Here is a 21947-nt window from a genome sequence, read left to right on the forward strand (position 1 = left end):
GTGTGCAGAGGTAGCGAGCCCAACCCTTCCGTCCTCCCGGGCTGCGTCTCCCCGACGGTGCCCTCCGCGGAAACTTCAGCCTCTCCGGGCTTCTCTTTGCTAGTGCATTATCGAAGGTGTGAAAGTGGCTTTGGGAATCTCACCCTCCTGCGGTCGCTGCGGGGCTTAGAAAAGCGAACTGCAAAACAACTTTTATTCGACTCTCCTGCCACCCATCAGATTTTATCTTCCATCACTCACCTGCCTGGAAAGGTTTTTCAGTTTTAAGAGCTAATTAGCTCACTCATGTGTTTGCTGTTTGTAGCGGGGGAAGGAGGAGCTGGGGCGAAACACTTAAAAAAAAAAAACAAAAAAAAAACACGCACATAAACTCTCCGGCAACGTAAGGTGGTGGTTGTAATCTCTTGCAGCCTCTTTGTGCTTTCCTCCAAAGTTCCGAATGCCTGTGACTACTGGGATACTTTTTTTTTCTTTTTTGGAGGGGCGGTGGTATTAGTTATGATGTAGGGATATTTATTGGGTGTGTAGAGGGCACAGTTTTGGATGTGCAATTCAAGTGTATAGTGTTTTGCCTTTTTTTTTTCGATCACCCTGTTGTCTCTACTTATATAGTAATATGCATCAGAGCAGTAATGCACTGGAAACAGTTTATGCCCAACTCAAGGTAAATTTTAAAGACCTATTTGTGAAGTGTGCTCACTTTTCCCTTCCATTTTTAAGTACACTTAACAGTTCAGTTGAGCTGTTAAAGGATCTCAAGTTTCTTTTTTGTTAGGTGTCAAAGGTAATGGTGAGCTGGTGGATGCTGTCCGCTTCCCTTAATGTGTTCTGTTTTGGTTTGGTTTTGTTTATGTCTGGGGACACAATGCATGATCTAGTTGAGCCCTCGGGGAGAAAAGGAAGATTAGCCAAAACAGGGACTTAAAGCTCATCAGGGAGAGTGGAGTAGCTAATATTATTAGACACCAGGCTAGAGCTACAGATGCTGTTGCTGCCGCCGCTGCCGCCGCTGCTGCATTGTGGAGAGAACAGATCATACTGAGTGGCAAAATCTCTGCTTGGAAGGGAAACACTGTAGACCTCTGTACGATGTTTATGTGGTATGTGGAATTTTTTTAATGGAGTTTTCTTGATGAAGGTCTTAGACTTGGAGAAAATGGTTGAATGGTTGTGTTATGTTAGATTGCAGTTTGAGTGTTTTTGTTTTAATATTTCTGACCCGTAATTAGCATGTTGCTAAGGCACTTGTTTTCAGACCACTTGATGGTGAGGCAAGGTAGGATGTAGTGCAGTGGTATGTGTACATGAGCATCAAGAAATACGTCCTGTAATCTGCATGCACCAGGAGGAATTTGCTCCCCCACTCCTCCCCCAGGTCAAGCCAGCTGCTGCAGAAACTGACATCCTCCAGCAAATCCTGAATGAATGAATGAAAACAACGTGATCGCCCTAATAATGACCACCACTGAGCACACATCTTTGGCTGTATTTTATAGAAAAGGCCACCATTTTCTATCAGATTAATGCCATATGCAACTCCCTTGCACATTTTCTAGGGCTATATGAAATGAGAGGTAACAGAATGAACAGAAGGCAGCAGTTACATAAATTTTTGAGTGATTTAGCGTCAACAGTGCATAGATTGAGTTTTGAGATTTTCTTTTAGGGACTAATATAAGAGCCATAAAATAAGCATTGCCGACATATAGTGTACAGAAGGTTTTGTAGACAGAGTAAGAGTAGTTTTGGCAATTGCTATATATATAATGGCCATCTCGTACCTCCTCCTCTTTTGTTGATAAACACTAACATCTTACAACAGATCATAGTAAGACTTGTTTTTCTACACCCTTCAAAAGCCTTAATTGCTTAGGAATTACATGGTCCATCATCAAGTAGTTTTAATGAAATTTGTGATCGGACTTAAACTGTCCTCTTTGTTGTAGCATGGCACATCCGAGTTTAATGCAATTTTAATGCAATCATGATGAAAACACTTCTGAGTCTGGTTGTGCTGTAGACAGATTTGCATCATCAGAGAGCTACTGGGAATGGAACCGACCTTTCTGCTGTTTTTAACACCAGGTGGTTTTGTCAGCTTCTTACATTGAAGTGATTTTGAATGCAGAGTCTTCTGAGCCCAGCTCCCTGATTCTATTACCTTGATGGTACTTCTCCATATCCCGCCTTGCTAGAGACCTATCCAAATTAAAACTGTGCAACCATTCTATTCTGTTTACTTAGCCATTTCAAATCAATACTATGAACAATTTTTCAAACGATTATCTACTCGGTTTCTTTTGAATTCTGCAAGGTTGTGACTTCAGTGGATTTTAGTCTCTTCAGGTCAAGGCTCCTGCCGCTGCCTGTGCTGCTGCAGACACTGACATCACTATACTGCATGAATGAAAAACAACAACGTGCTCCATTTCTTGCTCTCCACCTCCTTCCTTTTTTGCACACTCCTCTGGGGTGTGTGTGTGTGTGTGTGTGTGTGTGTGTGTGTGTGTGTGTGTTTAAGATGGTGTTATGCTGCGTATGAAACTACATTTAAAAATGTTAAGTAGATGGTGGCTGAAGGGATATGTATTTAGTATAGAGGCATATTGTTTACAGAAAGCTTTAAGTGCTGTGAGCAGTTAGACTAGAGGTGATCTACTGAGCATTCAGTATTTCTTAACTGGCCTGGTGGTTATGGAAGAAAACATAGAAGCTCTCAGCAATTTTCTTTGGAATTGTTTGCCAGGAAGAAATTACGGAGCAACATAATTTCTAAACATGTGAAATCATTATCTCCCTTTAAAACATTATTAATATGCATACTTATAGGGTTAAAGCTAAGAGTAATAAAGAAATGGTACTCCGATTATTTCAGAACGCTCAGGAAAAGCTGAATTCTTTATGTGCAATCAAATTTAATATATTAATTTATAAAATCCAGCAAGAAAATGGTAATTCCCTTTAATTTTGTAGTACAATTTCAGCTCATTTAAATGGCTCACACCACAGAGATACATAAATCTCCAAACACCTTTCTTATATAGAGAGGGCATGGAGTATGGATCATGTTTTTGTTTGTATTTTAAGCATTTCTTTTGTATTTTAAAACTTCAAGGTTTGTTATTTATATTCATTTCTTTACTTCTGCCATTAGCAAACTGTCACCCTCCCTCTTGTTTGGTTCTGAAGGGTCTTGAAGTGGTGAATGACAAGCTACTGAATGCACCCTCAGGCTCCCTGTGATGTGTTGTAATAGATGTAAAATCATAAAGTATTATGCAAATAGTTATTTTTTTGTAATGGTAATACGTAAAGTCTACCTTTGAGATAAATAGAATAACTCAAATGACGATATAGCAGAATGCTAGTGTTCAAATTAATGCTCTTTAAGCTAAAATCATGAGTGACAGCCAAAAGAAAATATTATAAATTTGCTTCTTTTTGAAACCTCATACAGCTAAACCTATAGATTTAAAAACAAAACAAATACAGATTTTACTGTGCACAAGAGTAAGCAGCAATTGCAAATCCTCTCGTTTTTCATAAAGATTGAACATTAGAATGAATTAAAAATTATAAAGATGTAAAAACAGTTGTTATTAGAGTACTTTGGATAGAGAATACTGCTTATTTTTATGTGTACCAAATCTAGTTAAAAACATGAAAGAGCTTGTAATTTATATAGCTCTTGCTATGAAAAATAGCATGCATTGATTCCTTATTTCACATAACAGATTTATTTAGGCCCAACACTCTTAACAGATTACTAACTGTAGAGTAAAATTTGATTAGAATTTTTCATGAGTATCTTGAGAGCCTTATTGTTTTATGCATTAAGAAGTTATGGTTATATTTTAAAAGAAAATACAAAACAAGCCAGCATATAATATTGAATGGATGTGTGCAGTGTGTGTGTGTCTGTGTGTTTTAATCAATTAATTTGCTTTCAGTTTTTTATCTCTTCATTAAATTCCCCTTTTTGAGTCCATTTATGCTGTACTCATTTTGTGGAATGCCAACATTTTAAATTACTTTTTTCTGTTTCTTTAAAAAGAAACTCAGACATTCTTTTCCTATAAAGTTACTTCTCAGGTGGATATCCTTGCAAATTAAGGTCCTCCTCTTGTCCCTACCTTTTAAAATCAATTTTCTTAAAGTACTTAGTGGAGCTTCTTTAAACCTTTCCTATACTGGAGTGAAACTAGTTAAAGTTGGGCTTTTTTTTTCTCCTAAAGTGACAGGTTTCAAATACTGATTTTTGGGAAAGGTTTTCAGCCTTTGAGAACTACATTAAGTATCAACAACATTAATAATTTATGTATCTAATTTTTCCCAGCATTATGGTGCATAAAATTTCTAGATCAGTGGGTGAATAGCAAAATAGATAGTAAGTAAATTTATAGAAATTATTCTTAAACCTACTGTTTTATGTTCAAAGATTACATTCCTCTCAAATAACTTTAAACATATTGAATATCATATACCTCAGGGGTATAAAAGCACCTAACTGTATGTAAAGTTTTGTATATATATTGAACTAAAAATTACTTCATTTTTTACAGTCCGGAGGACATTTCATTTACTGCAGTGTACATTTCTTCAAGTATTTAATGCAAATTGGATTTATACACTGGGGAAATGTTGAAGGGTAATAGCATCCTTGTAATTTTTATTTTATTTGTGATAATGCAGACTAAATGTGAATTAGAAAACAAAGGAATAATTGGTCTCCATGGCAATGAATAACAATGGAAATAGTTGGCAATGTCCACCAATGGCTAATAGGACAAGGTTTTTCTTAAATCTTAAGTTGATAAAAAAATTGTAAAGCCTGTTCTATGAAAACTTTCCAATGTAGTTAATAATCTGCTAAGGAGTATTACTAATGACTGTTATTCTTAATTTTAGTTCAGTCTTTTCTCCAGAGCTTAAAATTCCCAGACACCACCAAGGTAGGCTTTCCCACAGCACCTGTCCTGGGTCTGTGCCTGGCACTAGTATCTTTTGTCTTCAGTATATAATTTTGTTGTCTTAGTAAATGTCAAAGAAACCAAATCACTCATGCTGTTTCTGTCCTATATACTGTTTATTTCAACCAGAGATTGAACATATGTGATGATGGTCTCAAACTGGGTTTGCCAAAAATAAGTGGAGGAAAGAGAGAATACTACTCATTTATTGATATAGAAAGTCTAAAAAACTGATGGAAGAGCCAGAAGCTTTCTCTTGCCCTCTACCCCTTATCTGCACCCCTGGAACTTACCATGACTCCACCCATCACCCAACTGATTTTAGAAGAATAAGATTTGTGTGTATTCTACAAAACAAATTATAATGGAATAGTAGTAATTCTGAAGAAAATAAGGATTTTACTTACACCGTAAATAAACTTTGGAAAAATATTTTTCTAGTATTTCATTTTAGTAGAAATAAACATGGCAGATACCTGTAAGCAGTTTTGTTTACTTCAGGTGTGTATGTAATTGAGGCAAATACTGGGAGCAAGTTCATGAATGCCTCAGAAACTTCCCCTGTATTGTGTTGCCTCTAGTTGTAGGTGGAAAGAAAGCATTTGAGTGCTTACTATATACAAGGCAGTGTATACGTGCATTCATCAGGAAAGTGGACTTGAAATGCAGATCTGATTTCAGATCTGTTGTTCATTCCACAAGACTATCCTGTTGCTCCTAATTCCAAAAGACTGATGTTGGTGACCAGCCATGTTTTCTGAGCTAAAAAAAATTACTAAAGAATAGATTTCCTGTTGTTTCCACAGCACTACTGCACTGTACTGGGATATGCTTTGACATTTTCAGAATGTCTAAAAATGTAAGACCCAGGATGTTGAATGTAACTGAAATAGAATATGAATGGATTGGTCATATCTCTCTATTTGTTTCTTATGTGAAAGTGTGAGTGTGTGAGAGAGCAAGAGAGTGAAAGAGAAATGCTTGTTCCTGAGGGCTCAAGAATGTGAACTTGATTGTGCCTGGCCATCCTTACATCTAGAATCTGTGCTGTCCTTGAATCACGTTATAGTGAGCAGAAAAGTACTTTTCTCTGTGAATATTAAAAGATAGTTACACATGGTGGTAAACTGATGAATAATTCAGGAATCACTAAGCAGAAACTCTGGTCTCAAGTGATTGTCCCAGCAACTGATGCTAGGTTAACTGCTCTCCCTAGAGCTGTTATCACTGAATTTGTGGGTTTGAACTCTGTATGTTTGTAACTTAATGAAGTGCCACCGTGGTACACCTTAATGATGGCTCACCAGAAATAAGGATGAGCAAAACTAGTGAAACCCATCATCTTGTGGCAAGGTTAGTGTCCAAAATTGTCATACGGTTATTAGAATTTAGAAACCCACTAAACATCTAAACACATTTCATAACAAGAAGGCAAAAACTGCTACAACTTGCAGGCTAGTGTTTCTAAAGATCAAATACCTATCAACTACCAACAGTAATAGCCCCTTATTTAGCCAGTAGACCACGGGAGAGCTTTTCTGAATAGTCTGTATAGCTAATTTTAACTATTACATTTCTAAAAAAATTAATTATTTGATGAAACACTTTCTAAAATTATTATACAATCATTTTCCTAAGCAGAACAAACAAGACATAAATGAGCCTTTGTGGCTTGGTTAGCATTATTAATACCTAGTAAATTAATACCTAATAAAGTGATTATTGTAGATAGTATTGAATATAAGACTGAATGAGCATTGACTGACAACTAGTGTTGCCCTATAACTGATTCTATATGTTTGATTTTGGGATTGTCTTTTTTCTAATGAAGGTGGAATTATTCCTTGATAAAATAACCTGTCTCTTTTCCCTAGAATGAATTGTCAAGTTACAGATCGAAGAAATTATTTCACAAATGGTTTCATAAAAAACTCTTAGGAAAAAAAAGGTATATTGGAAAATATTAGAGTTGGAGTTCAAAAGATTTGGTTCTATTTCCAGTTTTAACAATTGACATATCAAGTCACTAACGCTTTGCATCTTGTTTTCCTGCCTTTAAAATGAGCAAGATGGTATTTTTAAGATTTTAGTTGGGTATGGAGGAAATTCTGCATGAAAGGAATACTTATTACACTAGATAATTCTTTTTTGTTTTGTTTTGTTTTTTGGCATTTCTCCCCCAACTTTACTGAGGTATAACTGACAAATGAAAATTGTATATACGTATTTAAGGTGTACAACATGATAATTTGATATACGTATAAATTGTGAAATGATTATCACAGTCAAGCTAATAAACACATCAGTCGCTTCACATGGTTACCTTTTTTTATGATGTGTGATGAGAACACAACATATTTCAAATATATAATATAGTATTATTAACTGTAGTCACTTTGCTGTACATTAGATCCCCAGAACTTACTCATCTTGTAACTGAAAGTTTGTACCCTTTGACTAACATTTCCCCATTTCCCTCATCTGCCAGCCCCTGGCAACCACCATACTACTCACTCCTTCTATGAATTCGACATTTTTAGATTCTACATATATATGAGATAATTTGTTTTTCTGTGTCTGACTTGTTTCACTTAGCACAGTGTCTTCCAAGTTCATCTATGTTGTTGCCAATGGCAGGATTTCCTTTTTAAAGGCAGTATAATATTTCATTGTGTATTTATACCACATTTTCTTTATCCATTCCTCCATCAGTGAGCACTTATATTATTTCCATAGCTTACCCATTGTGAATAATGCTGCAGTGAACTTGGGGATGCATATATGTCTTCAAGATAATGATTTCATGTCCTTTAGATATATACCCGGAAGTGAGATTGCCTGATTGTATGGCAGTTCAATTTTAAGTTTCTGAGGAACCTCCATACTGTTTTTCATTCCCACTAATTTACATTCCCAACAGCTGTGTACAGGGTTACCTTTTCTCCACATCCTCAACACTTAGGTCTTGTCTTTTTGATAATAGCCATTCCAACAGGTGTGAGGTGATAACTCATTGTGGTTTTAACTTGCATTTGATGATTAGTGCTTCTAAGCACCTTTTCATGTACATGTTAGCCATTTATATATCTTCTTTGGAAAAATGCCTATTCAGATCCTTTGCCCACTTTTAATCGAGTTACTTGTGTTTTTGCTATTGAGTTGTATGAGTTTCATATATTTTTTGGTAGATTAATCCCTTATCAGATGTATGGTTTGCAGATATTTTCTCCCATTCCATAGGTTGCCTTTTCTTTTGGTTGATTGTTTCCTTTGCTGTGCTTTTTAGTTTGATGTAATCCACTTGTTAATTTTTGTTTTTGTTGCTTGTCCTTTAGGTGTCATCCAAAATGTCACTGCAAAGACCAGTTATCAAGGTGCTTTTTCCCTGTATTTTCTTGTAGGAGTTTTACTTTTTCAGGTCTTATATTTAATTTTTTAATCCATTCTGAGTTAATTATGTGGATGACATAAGATATAAGGGTCCAGTTTTTTTCTTTTGCATCTAGATATCCAGTTTTCCCAACACCATTTATTGAAGAGACTGTTCTTTCCTCATTGTGTATTCTTGACACCCTTGTCAAAAATTAATTGAACATTTACGTGTGGGTTTATTTCTGGACTCTCTCTTCTGTTCCATTGTTCTATATGTCTGTTCTGATTACTATTGCATTGTGTAGACTAGCTGATTTTTAATAATGTTAGTTACCATTTATTGAGCTTATATGTCAGCCTCTAGTCTTTACTGGAACCCAGTGTAGAATACTTTCATAACCTCCCTCACAGATGAGGAAATGACATCTCAAGAAGTTAAGTAATTTGTCCAAGGTCAGGAAGTATGCACAGAGGGCCCATTTAACTCTCTAAGTCCTGACTTCAAGTTAGCTGAAAGTTGCTTTTGGAACCCAATTAATTATGGGGTAGGAAAGCATGCACAATGGGTTATCCCATTGCTTATACAGTTAAGTCATGGAAAGGCCAAAAATAGCTTTGGGGGGTTGCGTGAAGAGAAAGCTAAATGAGACTAGACTCTAGGGTCCACAGAACTTAAAATAGCTGCTAGTGTTCCCAGAGAGTCAGGCCTCAGGTATGCATAGAAGAATGTCACAGCACTTCAGAACCTTATTACACCATTAGTAGGCCTTTCCCTTGGTCTTTAAAGGACCTACCACTTTGTTAGGACAGGATTTAGAGTTAGTTTTTTAAAACTGCCTTTCACATGAAATCTCAAAATCTGGGTAGAGTAAGGTCTTTTGTGTTCTCATATTTGATGATGTAAGCTTTACAGTTGTAATAAAGCGTCATAAGGCTCCATCCAACCCTAACATGGATTCTTTACTTTTAGCATCCTTTGGTATTTTAGCAGCATTCAAATAGTACCTTTTTATATATAACCCTTATAGCAAAGCAACAAGGTATGGTGTCTTCTCAGTTTATACCTGCTTGGGCTCTTTCACTTTTTCCAGGTTTGCTGATGTGATAGTGAAAAGATATTTTGATCTCCATTCTAATAATTTCTCCCAGGGTGCTTTGGCACTTTTTTCAGTGTCACGTGTGCTTACTCTAAGCTCTCTTTAATAGTCAGTGGTGCAGCATGAGATGAGCCCTTTCATAAGTAACATTAGAAATGGTATTTTTATTAAGGTATTGAAAGTGTTGTAGAGAACTTATGTGATGGATGACGTTTCTCATGACATTTCTTCTGTAATTAAATTTCTTTTCTAGTTGAATACATCAGTTTATAAGTGGAATTATTGAAGTAATATTTGTATGTTAGAAGATAAAAATTAGTAGGGCGTAGCTTCTCAGGGTTACATCAGGTCTACCCATAGAAAAAACTTTACTATTCTCATGTAAACCTGTGAAGTGATCTTTCCATGAAGGTACAAAAAGATTATAGTAAAATATAGATTTGTTTATGTATTAGCTGGTAGTCTGTAAACAAAACACTACACTCATAATATCTTAGAGAGTTCTGTAGCAATGTCATTTTCTTCTAAACTATTTTTGAGGTAATCGGATGCATCGCCCTGCAGAGAATCAACTGTCCTTTTCCTGCTTAAAGTCAGGTTATTTAAGTGCCTAGCACTTACTAAACAGAGGTTAATAAACATTGCTAAATGCATTTTCATTAGTATTGTAAAATTGGGGAGTTAGACTGTGCTCAGAAATAAGGATTTTTGAAAAAAAGCTACACTATTCTGCAGCTTTTTGATCAGATAGCTTTACGAAACTTAATTTAAAATCCTAATCATTTACATGCCAAAATGACCCATTATTAAAAAATACCTGGTTCAGTCACTTGCATTTGTTTGCTCTTTGTCTTTTTGGTTAATATATGGCTAAAGATTAGTGTAGCTTTAGTGTAATTTTAGTGATAGCTGTTCATTAAAGAAATGTTTGTTTCAGGTATCATACTGGTTGTTGGCAGTATGTTGATGAGTAAAACTAATGGATTTTTTTCCTTTTTTCACACAATAAATATTGAATCCCTATTATGTCTGAGGAACTATGTTTGACCCTTACAGAATACACGCTCTAGGAGCAGTTGGTGTGCTCACACTCATATTTCTCATTTAAATCCTGCCAAGAATTTGACTTACAATTTTCTCTGAGGTTTGGACTTCATATATGCATTATTATTTCCTATGCTTACCTTCTAAGTTAGGTTGAGCTTTTTGGTATACTTGTTGAATAACAGATGTTCTGTTTATATGTGTTTTCCTTTCATGAGGCGCTTAGGAGAGCTTCATCCTGTGGCTTCTATAATGTATCTAGTTATAAGCCATATTGCTGTCTGGACATGATATAATATTCTGCTATAGCTTGGCTTAGGATGATGTCACTGTCATACTCTGTGCACACACATACACAAACACATCCTTTCAGAATTCTGAACTTAATTGTTGGATGTGGTTTCTTGTGTAGAAATGTAGTAATATGTAGTAACAATGTTATGTAGTAATACGTGGACAGTGGTGCCCTGTACGGCTACTGAAATGAGTAGGGCTTGGCTTTGACTCAGTATCTGCTATTACTGAGCTATCATAGAATGGAAAATAAACTTTTCATATTTTGTGTTACCATTTACTTGATATCTTGGTTGAATGCACAGTGACTTATTTGTCTTTATTATACTTAGAACTTACTTGTTTTCAATTTTTATCTATTTGTAGTTTTTACCTTAGAGGATTATTAGCATTATAGCCTTTAGTTATTACTATTCCGTTGTGGTAGCTAACCTTTAGGATAGTTGCCCTATTCTACTTGGTACTAAGCCAGGTGGTAAAAAAATAACGTCTTTATACAGATACTCCTATTTAATGGACTAGATACTCCTACTTAGTACACTTAATTTCATGGTACAGCAGATATGTTAGGTGAATCGTATTTTCTGAGTTGATTTTTCTTTTTTAGCTTGCATATGGAACACTGAAGAAAAGCTTATAGCCGCTACATGTAAACGTATAATAAACCAAAGAAAATTACATATAACGATTTTAGGAAATAGGAATGCATAGGAAACATAATGAAATAAATTACCATTAATATTTGTTATCATTTAAAAAAATTCGGTTTTGAATTAAGTGCCTCAAAACATAAAAGAAAGTAAATATATAGTACAGTAGCTGAATCTTTGACTAATCACTGTATTGTTCCCATAGTTAATACAGCAATTCTAGAGGCTTTAAGAGTTTAGTTATGATTTTTTATCTATCTTAAGTCGTTCTAATGTTTCTGTAACTCTGTATTCAAGGTAATTTGGGTGGACGTGTTTTCTTCACTAGGTAGCATCTTGTCATTTTTACCATTTCAGCATCTTGACTGGTGCTTAGAAGACCCTTCAACAAATAATTGTCAAATCCTAACATAGGATTTACCTAGAGATTTTTGTTTTAGGTATATATGTAGCTGGGTTCAAATCACTGAACAGTGGTTATTATGGCATACAGTCCTATAAACATCTGACAAAGATGAAAATTAATAGATTATACTTACATTGCCCGTTTTCTAAAATCCCTAATGGTTTAGGTAACTGCTGACTGTTATCTTCATTTAGGGCCTATCATTCACTGGTGATGTGTAAGCTTGGAAAAGTACCTATTTAGGCCTTCCTGTAAAAAGGAGTTGGGTGCTCTTCCTGGTAGAAATAGGTAGGACAAAGATGGGTGATGTCAGGATGTCAGGATTTGCCTTTTGAAATGGAAGATACACTTCTACAGAGTGAGTTTCTAAGTTATATTTAGAGTTCTGCTAAATGAATTTGGTGTAGTGAGGCTCCATGGAATCAGCTTTGCAAGCTGTTAATACTATTTAGAGAAACTTAACCCACCATGCTCAAAATTTGGTAGGCTTTTTCAATTAAAAATCTAAATGTTTTTATAGTTTGTTATGAAGATCATTATTCTAAGCTCCAAGAAAGGAGAATGTAAATTACATATTAATTTGTGCTTCATTATAACGTAAAAAATTAAAACTGGAGAGCAGATTTTGAGGTGGTTATTTGCTTTAGAGAATGTTTAACTTATGTGCAAGTAAAATTATTCAATTTACCAAAGTGTTATTTACACAAACTTTTTAGGAAGTCAGTTACACAAGGTTGAGGTTCATCTGAGGTTGTAAAAATGCATTACTGACTAGTGTAATTTTGAATTGCTGCATAAAATGTTATACTGACATTTAGCAGAATTAACTAATATCGTTGTTACAAATGAACGTGAATAGATCATTTCCATTCCCTTTCTAGTCTTAGTTTAAAGATTCTAAGAAATTTGGTATTGAAATAACCCCTAAAAGGGAAATAACTCTTATATATTAATGATTGTATTTTTTACATTTATCTGTGGAAAGATATGCTTTTAAATTAGATAAATATTCCAATTTTTTTTCTGGAATATTTTGTCCTTACAAAGAGAAGCTATTACTTCAGTTATAATTTCCAAGCAAACTGTTCCTAACCAGCTTCATGAGAAAGTACTTCTTCCGTCACATAAAACTTTCATAAAACCTTCTATTATTAACATCAGAAGGACCAAACAAGATTAAGCACAGTTAGACTAGAAATATGATTAGTGCAATGGGTTATGATTTTATTTATAATTGTATATTCCTGCAAGCCAATTTTAAAGTTTGTGTATATAAGGACCAAGAAATTAATTGACCAACTAATCTGTTTATTTCTAAAATCTACACATTATGGGAGAGAGTGTGTGTGTGTGTGTGTGTGTGTGTGTGTGTTTTGCATATGTGCACCCATGTGTGTGTATAAGGCCCTAAAGTTCACATTTCTTTCTCAGCAATCACTGACTCCTGAAGCTTTCTCCATACAGAGATTCGTGGTCATCTTTTCATAGTATTTTAAATAATTTTAATATGCTGAGTAGTATCGACTTAGGGATTTTGCTTATCTCATATAAGATAAAACCAATAGACACCTAACTAGATACAATTCTTAACATCATCTTTGTGATTATGGGGAAATTTATTATTTATAATACAATTATGTTTTCTTCCTGGAGGCATGTCTTAAGTGGTGAATTCTTTGATCAAACAGTTTATTTCAGGGTTATTTGGTAAAAAAGTTTGTTGGGTGGGCGTGGAGAAACAAATTAACCAGTTTAAGTATAAATCTGCTTTTCTGAATCATCTAACACAGTTTAGAATGACAGTCCAGCGTTCTGCAGTTTAATATTCTTGACAAATGTATGATAATTTTCTCTGCTGGAGTTGGCTTTGTGACTTTTGAGCAGGAGATTATGTTGCTATTTAAATTCAAAGTTGAAAAAAAGCATTGAAAAGTTTTGTTATTGCATTTCTACTGACTGGAGTGGGTATTCTTATAGGTGGTACCTCTGTATGCAAATTAAAACAGGCATGGTCCTTACATTCTGCAAGTTAACATATCCAAATATTTTGAAGTATTATAACTGTCTTTGGATGTTTTGCTTATGCCCTTTACGTTCTTGCTGATTTTGTTACCATCTGTATAAAAAATTTTCAAGTGTATTCAGCCTATGTTTTGCAGAGTAGATCTATTTCCTAAAAATGGCCTAGTATATTTTTCTAAGCTATGGATAAAAAAACCACAAATTTATTAATAAATTTTACCCTATGTAATTCAAAATTTGGGTCATGTGTTTTAATTATTCATATGTAAAAAGATGTGATTAGAAGTACAGTTACCAAGATAAAAGTATTGAATGATTTAAGTTTAAACTCAGAGACTTGGTACAGAAATGGAGTTGAATGGCTTGTTTATTTGCTTATTGGCACTATGGAGGGCAGCCTTGGTTAAAGAGCATCGTTGGACTAGGGTCTTATTTCCTGCCAGCATAGTCATTGACTCTTCCTCCTCCCTCATTTCTCTCATCCTGCTGATCACCATATCTTGTCCCATTCTTCAGCATTAGCTCCTGAATCTGGTGGCTTCTTTCCATCCCCTTCATGTCATGATTATTCCTATTACTTGGACAGTGGGAGCAACCACCTCTTAAGTGGTTCCCCTGCCATTCATCCCCCGTCTTTAATTGAATCATTGCACTACTGTAAGCACAGTGTTTCTTTAGAAAAAGAAATGATTTCTGATGCTCAGAATCCTTAGCTTGATGTAAAAGACTCATCTCCGCATCCTCCATTGTGTACCCTGTGTTTTTTTGCAAACTAAACTCACTTTTTATTGAAAATTCTATTATCCTTTTATAGCTCCATACTTTGAATACATGCTTCTTGTCAGGGTAAAGTAAGATAGATTACCTATATTAAATTAAGTTAGATTTTCCTATTTGTGGTGACAGTTTATGATGATAATTCAGTAAGACTCACTCTAAAATTTGGCTCAAACTATCTCCAAGGGTAATTCAGACAAATGAAATTAAGCTCTTCTATAGTAGAGACTTCTATGTATTCACCAAATCCTGTTTTCTCTCCCTTTTGACCCCACATCTAGACTAGATTTCCTGCCCCTCCTTGCAGTTAGGTGAGGCTCAATGATATACAACACTTCCACCCTTGTTCAGTTAAAAAAACACGAGTTTGATGCTCCTCATTCTCTCTCTTCCCTCGCCTGCCAGCTTTATGCAGAGATTCTAGCCGAGGACCACAGCCACGACCCTGGGGGAAAGGAAGGGGTCACAGGCGAAGGAAGTCTGAATCTGTCTGAATGATCGCGAAGGCCATCTGTCAACCATGAAGATACACAGTGGGCTTTTAATGTGATAAGGCACTCATTTTTAAAAATTGTCGCTGCTAGCATTAGCAACTTTATGGTTCCTCAGAGTTTAAAAAAAGGTGTTCTACTAGCTGCTACTACTGGAGCTTCTTTGAAATTTACCTTGGGAGTCCCACTCTTAACTTCATCTGACCCATCACACTGGCAAGTGGGGTTCATTGTTGTCAGTGCTTCTGTCGATATGTAAGAGACATTTCATCAAGTTGGTGTATTCTTGGTGGGATTATTTATTTTTATATAATTTGCAGTTCTAACTAAAGATGCTATATAACTTACTCTTTGATTAAAAATTTAAAAGATCATTTTCAAAAAAGTTCAGAGCTGTCCCTTTAAGTAATGGTAGCCTTGTGAAAACAAGTTCATGGTCTCCCAGAATGTTTGGCAAGACAAGAATTTAGTATATTTGTTAAATGGTCTTATCATTTTACATAAACATGTTATAGTTCTTGGATATGCACTGTATGAAGAGTTCTGTTATATGAACTTATCCTAATTACCTGTTTATGAAATATCTGAGAATAGAAAGCATAGCCTTTTATTAATTAAATTAATTATTTAATTAAATGTGGAAAATAGGTTGGCAGTAGAACCTGAATTCAAGTTATTTTTCTCATTGTTTTGCACTTTATTCACAATGATTTTAGATGGGCCTCACATACAGACTATTAAAAAGAAATGTAAGGCTATTCTAATTGAGGCCCTTCCAAAAAGTGTCCTTTAGTAAAGGAGGTCCAGAATACATGCCAGGTGATTTCCAGTTTTATTTCATAAAGACTAAGGAAAGGATAGATAAATGTCCACAAGTTCAACAAATGTTTCTTGAGTAGTTGTGCTAGGTGTTAGAGAAACAAACCAAAAGACAAAAGCCTTAATTTTAGGAAGGAACCCACCCTCTGGTAGATAAACCTTAGATTAATCATTTATGTACACATGAAACAGATTAGTGACTAGTATTAGGTTTTTCTTTCCTATTTCATTTAAGTGAAAGTACAATAGCTACAATACACAGTAGTTCCCCCCTTATCCACAGTTTCGTTTTCCAGTTTTAATTACCCACAGTCAACAGTGGTCCAAAAATATTAAACGGAAAATTCCAGAAATAATTCATAAGTTTTAAGTCGAATGTCATGCTGAGTAGCGTGATGAAATCTCGCTCCATCCCACCTGGGACATGAATCATCGCTTTGTTGAGTGTATCCACACTGTACACGCTGTCTGCCTGTTATCAGATAGACTGTCACAGTATTGCAGTGCTTGTGTTCAAGTAACCCTTATTTCACTTAATAATGGCCCCCAAAACACAAGAATAGTGATGCTGGCAATTCGGACATGCCAAAGTAAAGTTAGCTGTAAAGTGCTTCATTTAAAAGAAAAGGTGAAAGTTCTGACTTAAAAAGGAAAGGAAAAAAAAATGTGCTGAGATTGCTAAGATCTATGGTAAGGATGAATCTTCTGTCTGTGAAACTGTGAAGAAGGATAAAGAAGTCTGGACTAGTGTGGCTGTCACACCTCAAACTGCAAAAGTTACCGCAACAGTGGTAGATCAGTGCTTAGTTAAAATGGAAGAGGCATTCATTTGTGGGTGGAAGACAAGAACAGTAAACTTGCTCCTATTGACAGCAGTGCGTTTTGCCAGAAAGTATTGAGCCTATACGAGGACTTCAGCAAGGAATCCCCTGAGACAAGTAACACCAAGCCATTTATCGCCAAGTAAGGATGGTTACATAGATTCAGGAATAGGCTTGGCGTTTTATCATCTCACATCATCACAAGAAGGCAGGTGAGTACAGTACAATGAGATAATTTGAGAGAGACCACATTTATTGGGTTGTTGGAAAAGTCATGATGTATTTTTCTGTTTTCCGTTGCAAAATGCATCATCACTTTTCCGACAACCCAATACATAACTTTATTACAGCATATTATTGTAACTATGTTATTAGTTATCAATCTCTTCTTGTGCCTAATTTATAAATTAAAGTTTATCCGAGGTATGTATGAATAGGAAAACATAGTGTATATAGGGTTCAGTACTATCCGTGGTTTCAGACATCATCTGGGGGTCTTGAAAGTCTTGAAAAGCATCCCCTGAGGATAAGGGGGCACTACTGTAGGTGGAGAGAGGGGAAAAAAGGAGAAAGAGAGAGAGAGAGAGAGAGAAGTGAGTGATTCGATATCACCAGAAAAGTTACTGCTTTATGTTTGAACTTACATTATTCAGTACTTGTTCTATCTCAGCACTATATAGAAAGGGTTCAAAAAATTCTAATCAGAGATGAAAAGGGAGAGAAAGGAAAGAGGCAAATCCAATTAGCCTATCTTTTGGGGGTACTTAGCTTAGGGTGGTTGTTTTCCTCCCATATTGAATCTTTCCAGTACAACTGGATGCTAGTTAGTTTTTTCTTCCAAATGCCCCAGCTGTTGTAGGTATTGTTAATGAGTCAAGCCATCTCCAAAACTGTAGTCTGATATTTGTTTACTTTTATCATATAAAGAAATAAATTAACTTGGACGCTAATAACAATAAACTCTGGGGCTTTGTGACTTTAGTCCATTTATAGCTTCTGGGCACTGCCCTTTTGACTGAAGTACAGTTCAGTGAATAATATCAATAGACTATATTTGACTAAGATTATAATGGCCAGTTCTGTGGATGTTTTAGAGGAATAAAGTAGGATGCTATTCTAAAATATTTTATGACAGTTTTCCCCTACATTTAGTCATGCCACTAGTAGTTTTGTTTTTTCTTAAGTTGCTTTCAGTCCTTGGCAACATTTCCTGGCAACCTTTTATGCACAATATTTGTAGAATTGTTGAGGTGGAAGGTGTTCCCTGTATGCAAACACAACTGGTTTTTACCATGTTCTGTTTCACTCTTGGGCCTCTACAAAGGCTGCATTTATAGAAGACATTTTCCTTCAGGATATTTCCTGCAGCTTTTGGCCATTTCCGACTTTAATGAAGCATTCATTTTTGGACGGACTTCTCCACAGCTACATATTTGATTCCTTGGTGTCAATATTTATGAAAGTAAATGCTAGAATAAACATCTGTGCTTCCTTCTTTCTGAAGCCTTCATTCTGTTGAGCCTTTTGATTCTGGGTTTCTTCTAGAGAAGTGTAGTTAGTTGTATATTTCCCATCTAACAATATAACATGATCATGTCTGTATTTAGGGACACAATGTGGGGGGAAAATACAGCTTGTAGCCTTCATTTAATTGACTAGATTCATTTGCATTAAGCAAATCAGTAGTATCCAGATATTTCAATATAGATTTCTGTTTGTCATTTGCCTACCTGAGTCAGTAAATTAGCTTGACAGGCAGTCATATCTTATTGAGTTTAAGCAGTTACTCTTCTCCTAGGCCTTTCCCCTTAATCTCCTCTACATTAACCATGGAAGTAACTACTTAACCCTGTTATTAGGCTACTATGAGCTAATCCATAGTTATTGCCTAAGCAGAGTGTTTATAGTTTCAGCTTAATGGTTTGAACCTTACTTTCGTTTATCAATTGTATGTCATTAAAATATATTTGGACTTAGAAGTCTACAAACTCTCAGTAGAGATATCATGAGAAGAGCTAATTACTTGTCCAGGAGAGTGTTGTGCTTTCTGTGTCGCATGAAGCCATTACTCTTTATGCAAATAGAGATGAGAAAGCTGACCATTTTTTTCAGAGTCTTGTTCAGAGGACCTGTAGCCATCCTACAGATTTCTAAACATCTCAGTTTTCATGATATAATATAATTGTGCTTTTGAGTAGCGATAAGACTTTTATTCCATAATGTTAATAGTCATAATCAACTCTTTCTTGGCCTTGAAATTTATTTTAAGACTCTTTGTTCTTTGTTGATGTGTCTAATAGATGATGGGATGATGTGGAAAGAGCCGGGTTATTTGTGTCCCTTCAGAAGGGAGGCCCTTTTAGATTTAGCCTCTTACAAGGTGACGGTCCCCTTCAGGGCTTTTTTCCATCTCACCTTGTTGATGTAACTCTCTTCAAGCCCTTCAGTCCATTGTCCTACCGTTTCCATGGTAAGCTCCACCTTTCCCCATTAAAGGAGTTCCTCTCCCTCGATCCCTTCCTGGTTCTTGTACAGGCTTCCAGGGGATGCTCTTGGAGACTTGACTCTGATTGCCAGTTGAGAGGGAGGGGATGGGCAAAAGTCCTATGAATGGAGTTGATTGTGGACGCTCCGTGTCAGCTAGTTTCTCTGGATTAGGCAGGCAGGCGCTGATGGTTTACTTGGTTATCTGGGAAGAAGGTCTGCCTCTCTAAGGCTAGTACTAATTTTTCTCAGAGTCAACACAATCAAAATATTGAAAGAATATTAAAAATGTTTAAATAAATATACATATCTGCTTTTGGAAGGAATTGAATAACCCACTTGGTTACCAGATGTTCTGGACATTCATAGTCTTAAATTCAAATGTGCTGAGAGGATAACTGAATTTCTGATTCTCTGGTCATTTCTTTCCTGTGGTGATAGAAGACTGCTTAGAGGTACTGAGCATCCCGCTGCTGTCTTCTTTCGAAGTTACTACCTGTGTGGCTCACACCTCCTAGTAGGCCTAATGCTAATTCCTTTCCAAACTGTTGGTTGTGTGAAGCTTATTCTCTGGCAGATTCTTTAGGAAAGACTTATAGGAACAATATTCCTTGACTCCTGTATACTTTATATAGCAAGAACTCAGATATAATTTTTATCTGTGGCTCTTATACTTGAGGGTCACTTTGGCTTTATTAAAATGTGTTTGATGTAGGCTCAGTAATGTAGGATCATTTCCCCCAGATATATGTATGTTCTTTGGATATGTAGTTTCAAGTCATCTTTTATTTAGAGAGTTTTATTATAGATTTTAGTATGGTTTTTTTTGTTTGTTTGTTTTTATTGCTTTGGTCTTCAGGGACTCTTGTAAACATATATTGGTATGTCTTGCTTATGTTACATATTAATCATCTTATTTTGAAATCTTTTTATCATTTTAATTAATTCTAGAATTTGTCTGTTAAGGCATTACCCATTGTGTTTCTTGTAATTTAGTCTTCATTCCTGAAATAAGTTTTTCTTTTATTTCCATGTGTTTCCTGAGTTTGGTCACTTTTCTTTTCAATCTTCCTTGCCCTCAAACACACCATTTCTGAGGTTTTCTCATTCTGATGCTTTTCACTGGTTGCTTCTATCATTTAAAAAAAGGGTTTTAGCTTGTTGTGAACTGTCAAGTTATAGTTTTTATATGAATGTGTCTTTCTGGTATGCTTTCAGTATCCACAGCGACATCATTTATTCCTCGTGCCCCTTTTCCTTTATGATATAATTATGTGGGATTAATTTGCTATTCTTTTCTGTTGCTCACTTTTTAAGTGACATGAATTTTCCGATACTTTGAGGAGGGAGGGATCATTTAGGGCAGCGGTTCTTAACCTTCCTAATGCTGCGCGACCCCTTAATACAGTTCCTCATGTTGTGGTGACCCCCAACCATAAAATTATTTTCGTTGCTACTCTATAACTGTATTTTTGCTACTGTTATGAATCGTAAAGTAAATATCTTTTTGTTTTCCGATGGTCTTAGGTGACCCCTGTGAAAGGGTCATTTTACCCCCAAAGGGATCGTGACCCACAGGTTGAGAACCGCTGATCTAGGGTACCTTTTCTAGCTCTAGTCTTCCTACTTCTGTTGTTTTTATAAAATGACTTTAAAAAAAAAAATCTCTTGCTTTTGCAGTCAGCCTCCTGACTCCACTCTCCAGCTTTATTTCAGCTTTCTCTTTTTTTTTTGCTATTATTGTCCTTGTTCTGGTCAGTTTGTATTTGTTCTCCCAGTAATTTCTCCTCCACATTGGGCTCTGTATTGGAAGCAGCTTTTGTTTGTTAGGTTTGGGACTAGCCCTATTGTCACAGCACTTCGGACTTGATTCACTTAGTGTCCCTCTTGCACTCCCTCACAGGTTGGATCTTGTAGAATTCCCTCCCGATTTTGGCCACTGTTCTCAGAATCACCCTTTATACTTACCCATTAGCTAATGATTAGTGCTCTCTTTTTCTGGGGTCAGTCAGAAGCCCAGCGCCTTCCCTTCCACAGTGATGCTTTGTCCCTGCTCACTTATAGTTGAAGTTTTTGTGGAGCTACTTTGTGACATTGTTATGTTGTATATATTGTCCTTGAGTCTTTGGCTTGGCTATCCTCATTGCTTTGTCTGTTGTTATGGGGAGATTTAAAATCATTCCTGCTACCTTTTGGAATATTTTCTGCTACTTTTGAAATATTTTGACAGAATTTTATATAAGCAACTATCTTGATTATTGACTTACAGCTCTATGTAATAGACAATGCTACATATATTAGAAATCTGCCATAAATATAAAATAAAAAGAGACAGATTAGTATTAGGAAGTGAAACTGTTACCTGGCTAAATATGGAGAGAGAATATTTATGTGCATATGGACATATGTTCCAAATAAAAGCTGAAATTTTTTAGTAGTATCCTCTACTAGAAGGATGAATTTTTTTCTATTTTTAACTTTCTTCCTCTTTGCTCATTAAATGATAAAGTTCGAAGGAAAGTGCCTTTGTTAAACATCAGAGTTTTGGGAAAATTATTCCCTAATTTAAAAATCAAGGAGTTTCATCAATAATATTGGTTGTCATACTGTGATCAAGATACTGTGTATTTTGTAGCCTTTACTGTGGCCTTTTTTGTTTGTTTTTCTTTTGAAATTGGGATAAAATAGTGAATCTATGTC

The 21947-nt window shown here is 35.6% G+C and overlaps 1 protein-coding gene across 1 annotated transcript in view; it reads left to right on the top strand.

The window, feature by feature from the left end:
• GLCCI1 (glucocorticoid induced 1) overlaps positions 1 to 21947 on the top strand; it is a 122653-nt gene that overhangs the window by 936 nt on the left and 99770 nt on the right. Inside the window, exon 2 of the mRNA XM_019665290.1 lies at positions 8306 to 8357. Within this exon, the coding sequence (XP_019520835.1) occupies positions 8306 to 8357 (52 nt within the window). The remainder of the gene's footprint in view (positions 1 to 8305; positions 8358 to 21947) is intronic.

This window comes from Hipposideros armiger, unplaced genomic scaffold, assembly GCF_001890085.2.
Source record: "Hipposideros armiger isolate ML-2016 unplaced genomic scaffold, ASM189008v1 scaffold_438, whole genome shotgun sequence".
NCBI classification, from domain to species: Eukaryota; Metazoa; Chordata; class Mammalia; order Chiroptera; family Hipposideridae; genus Hipposideros; species Hipposideros armiger.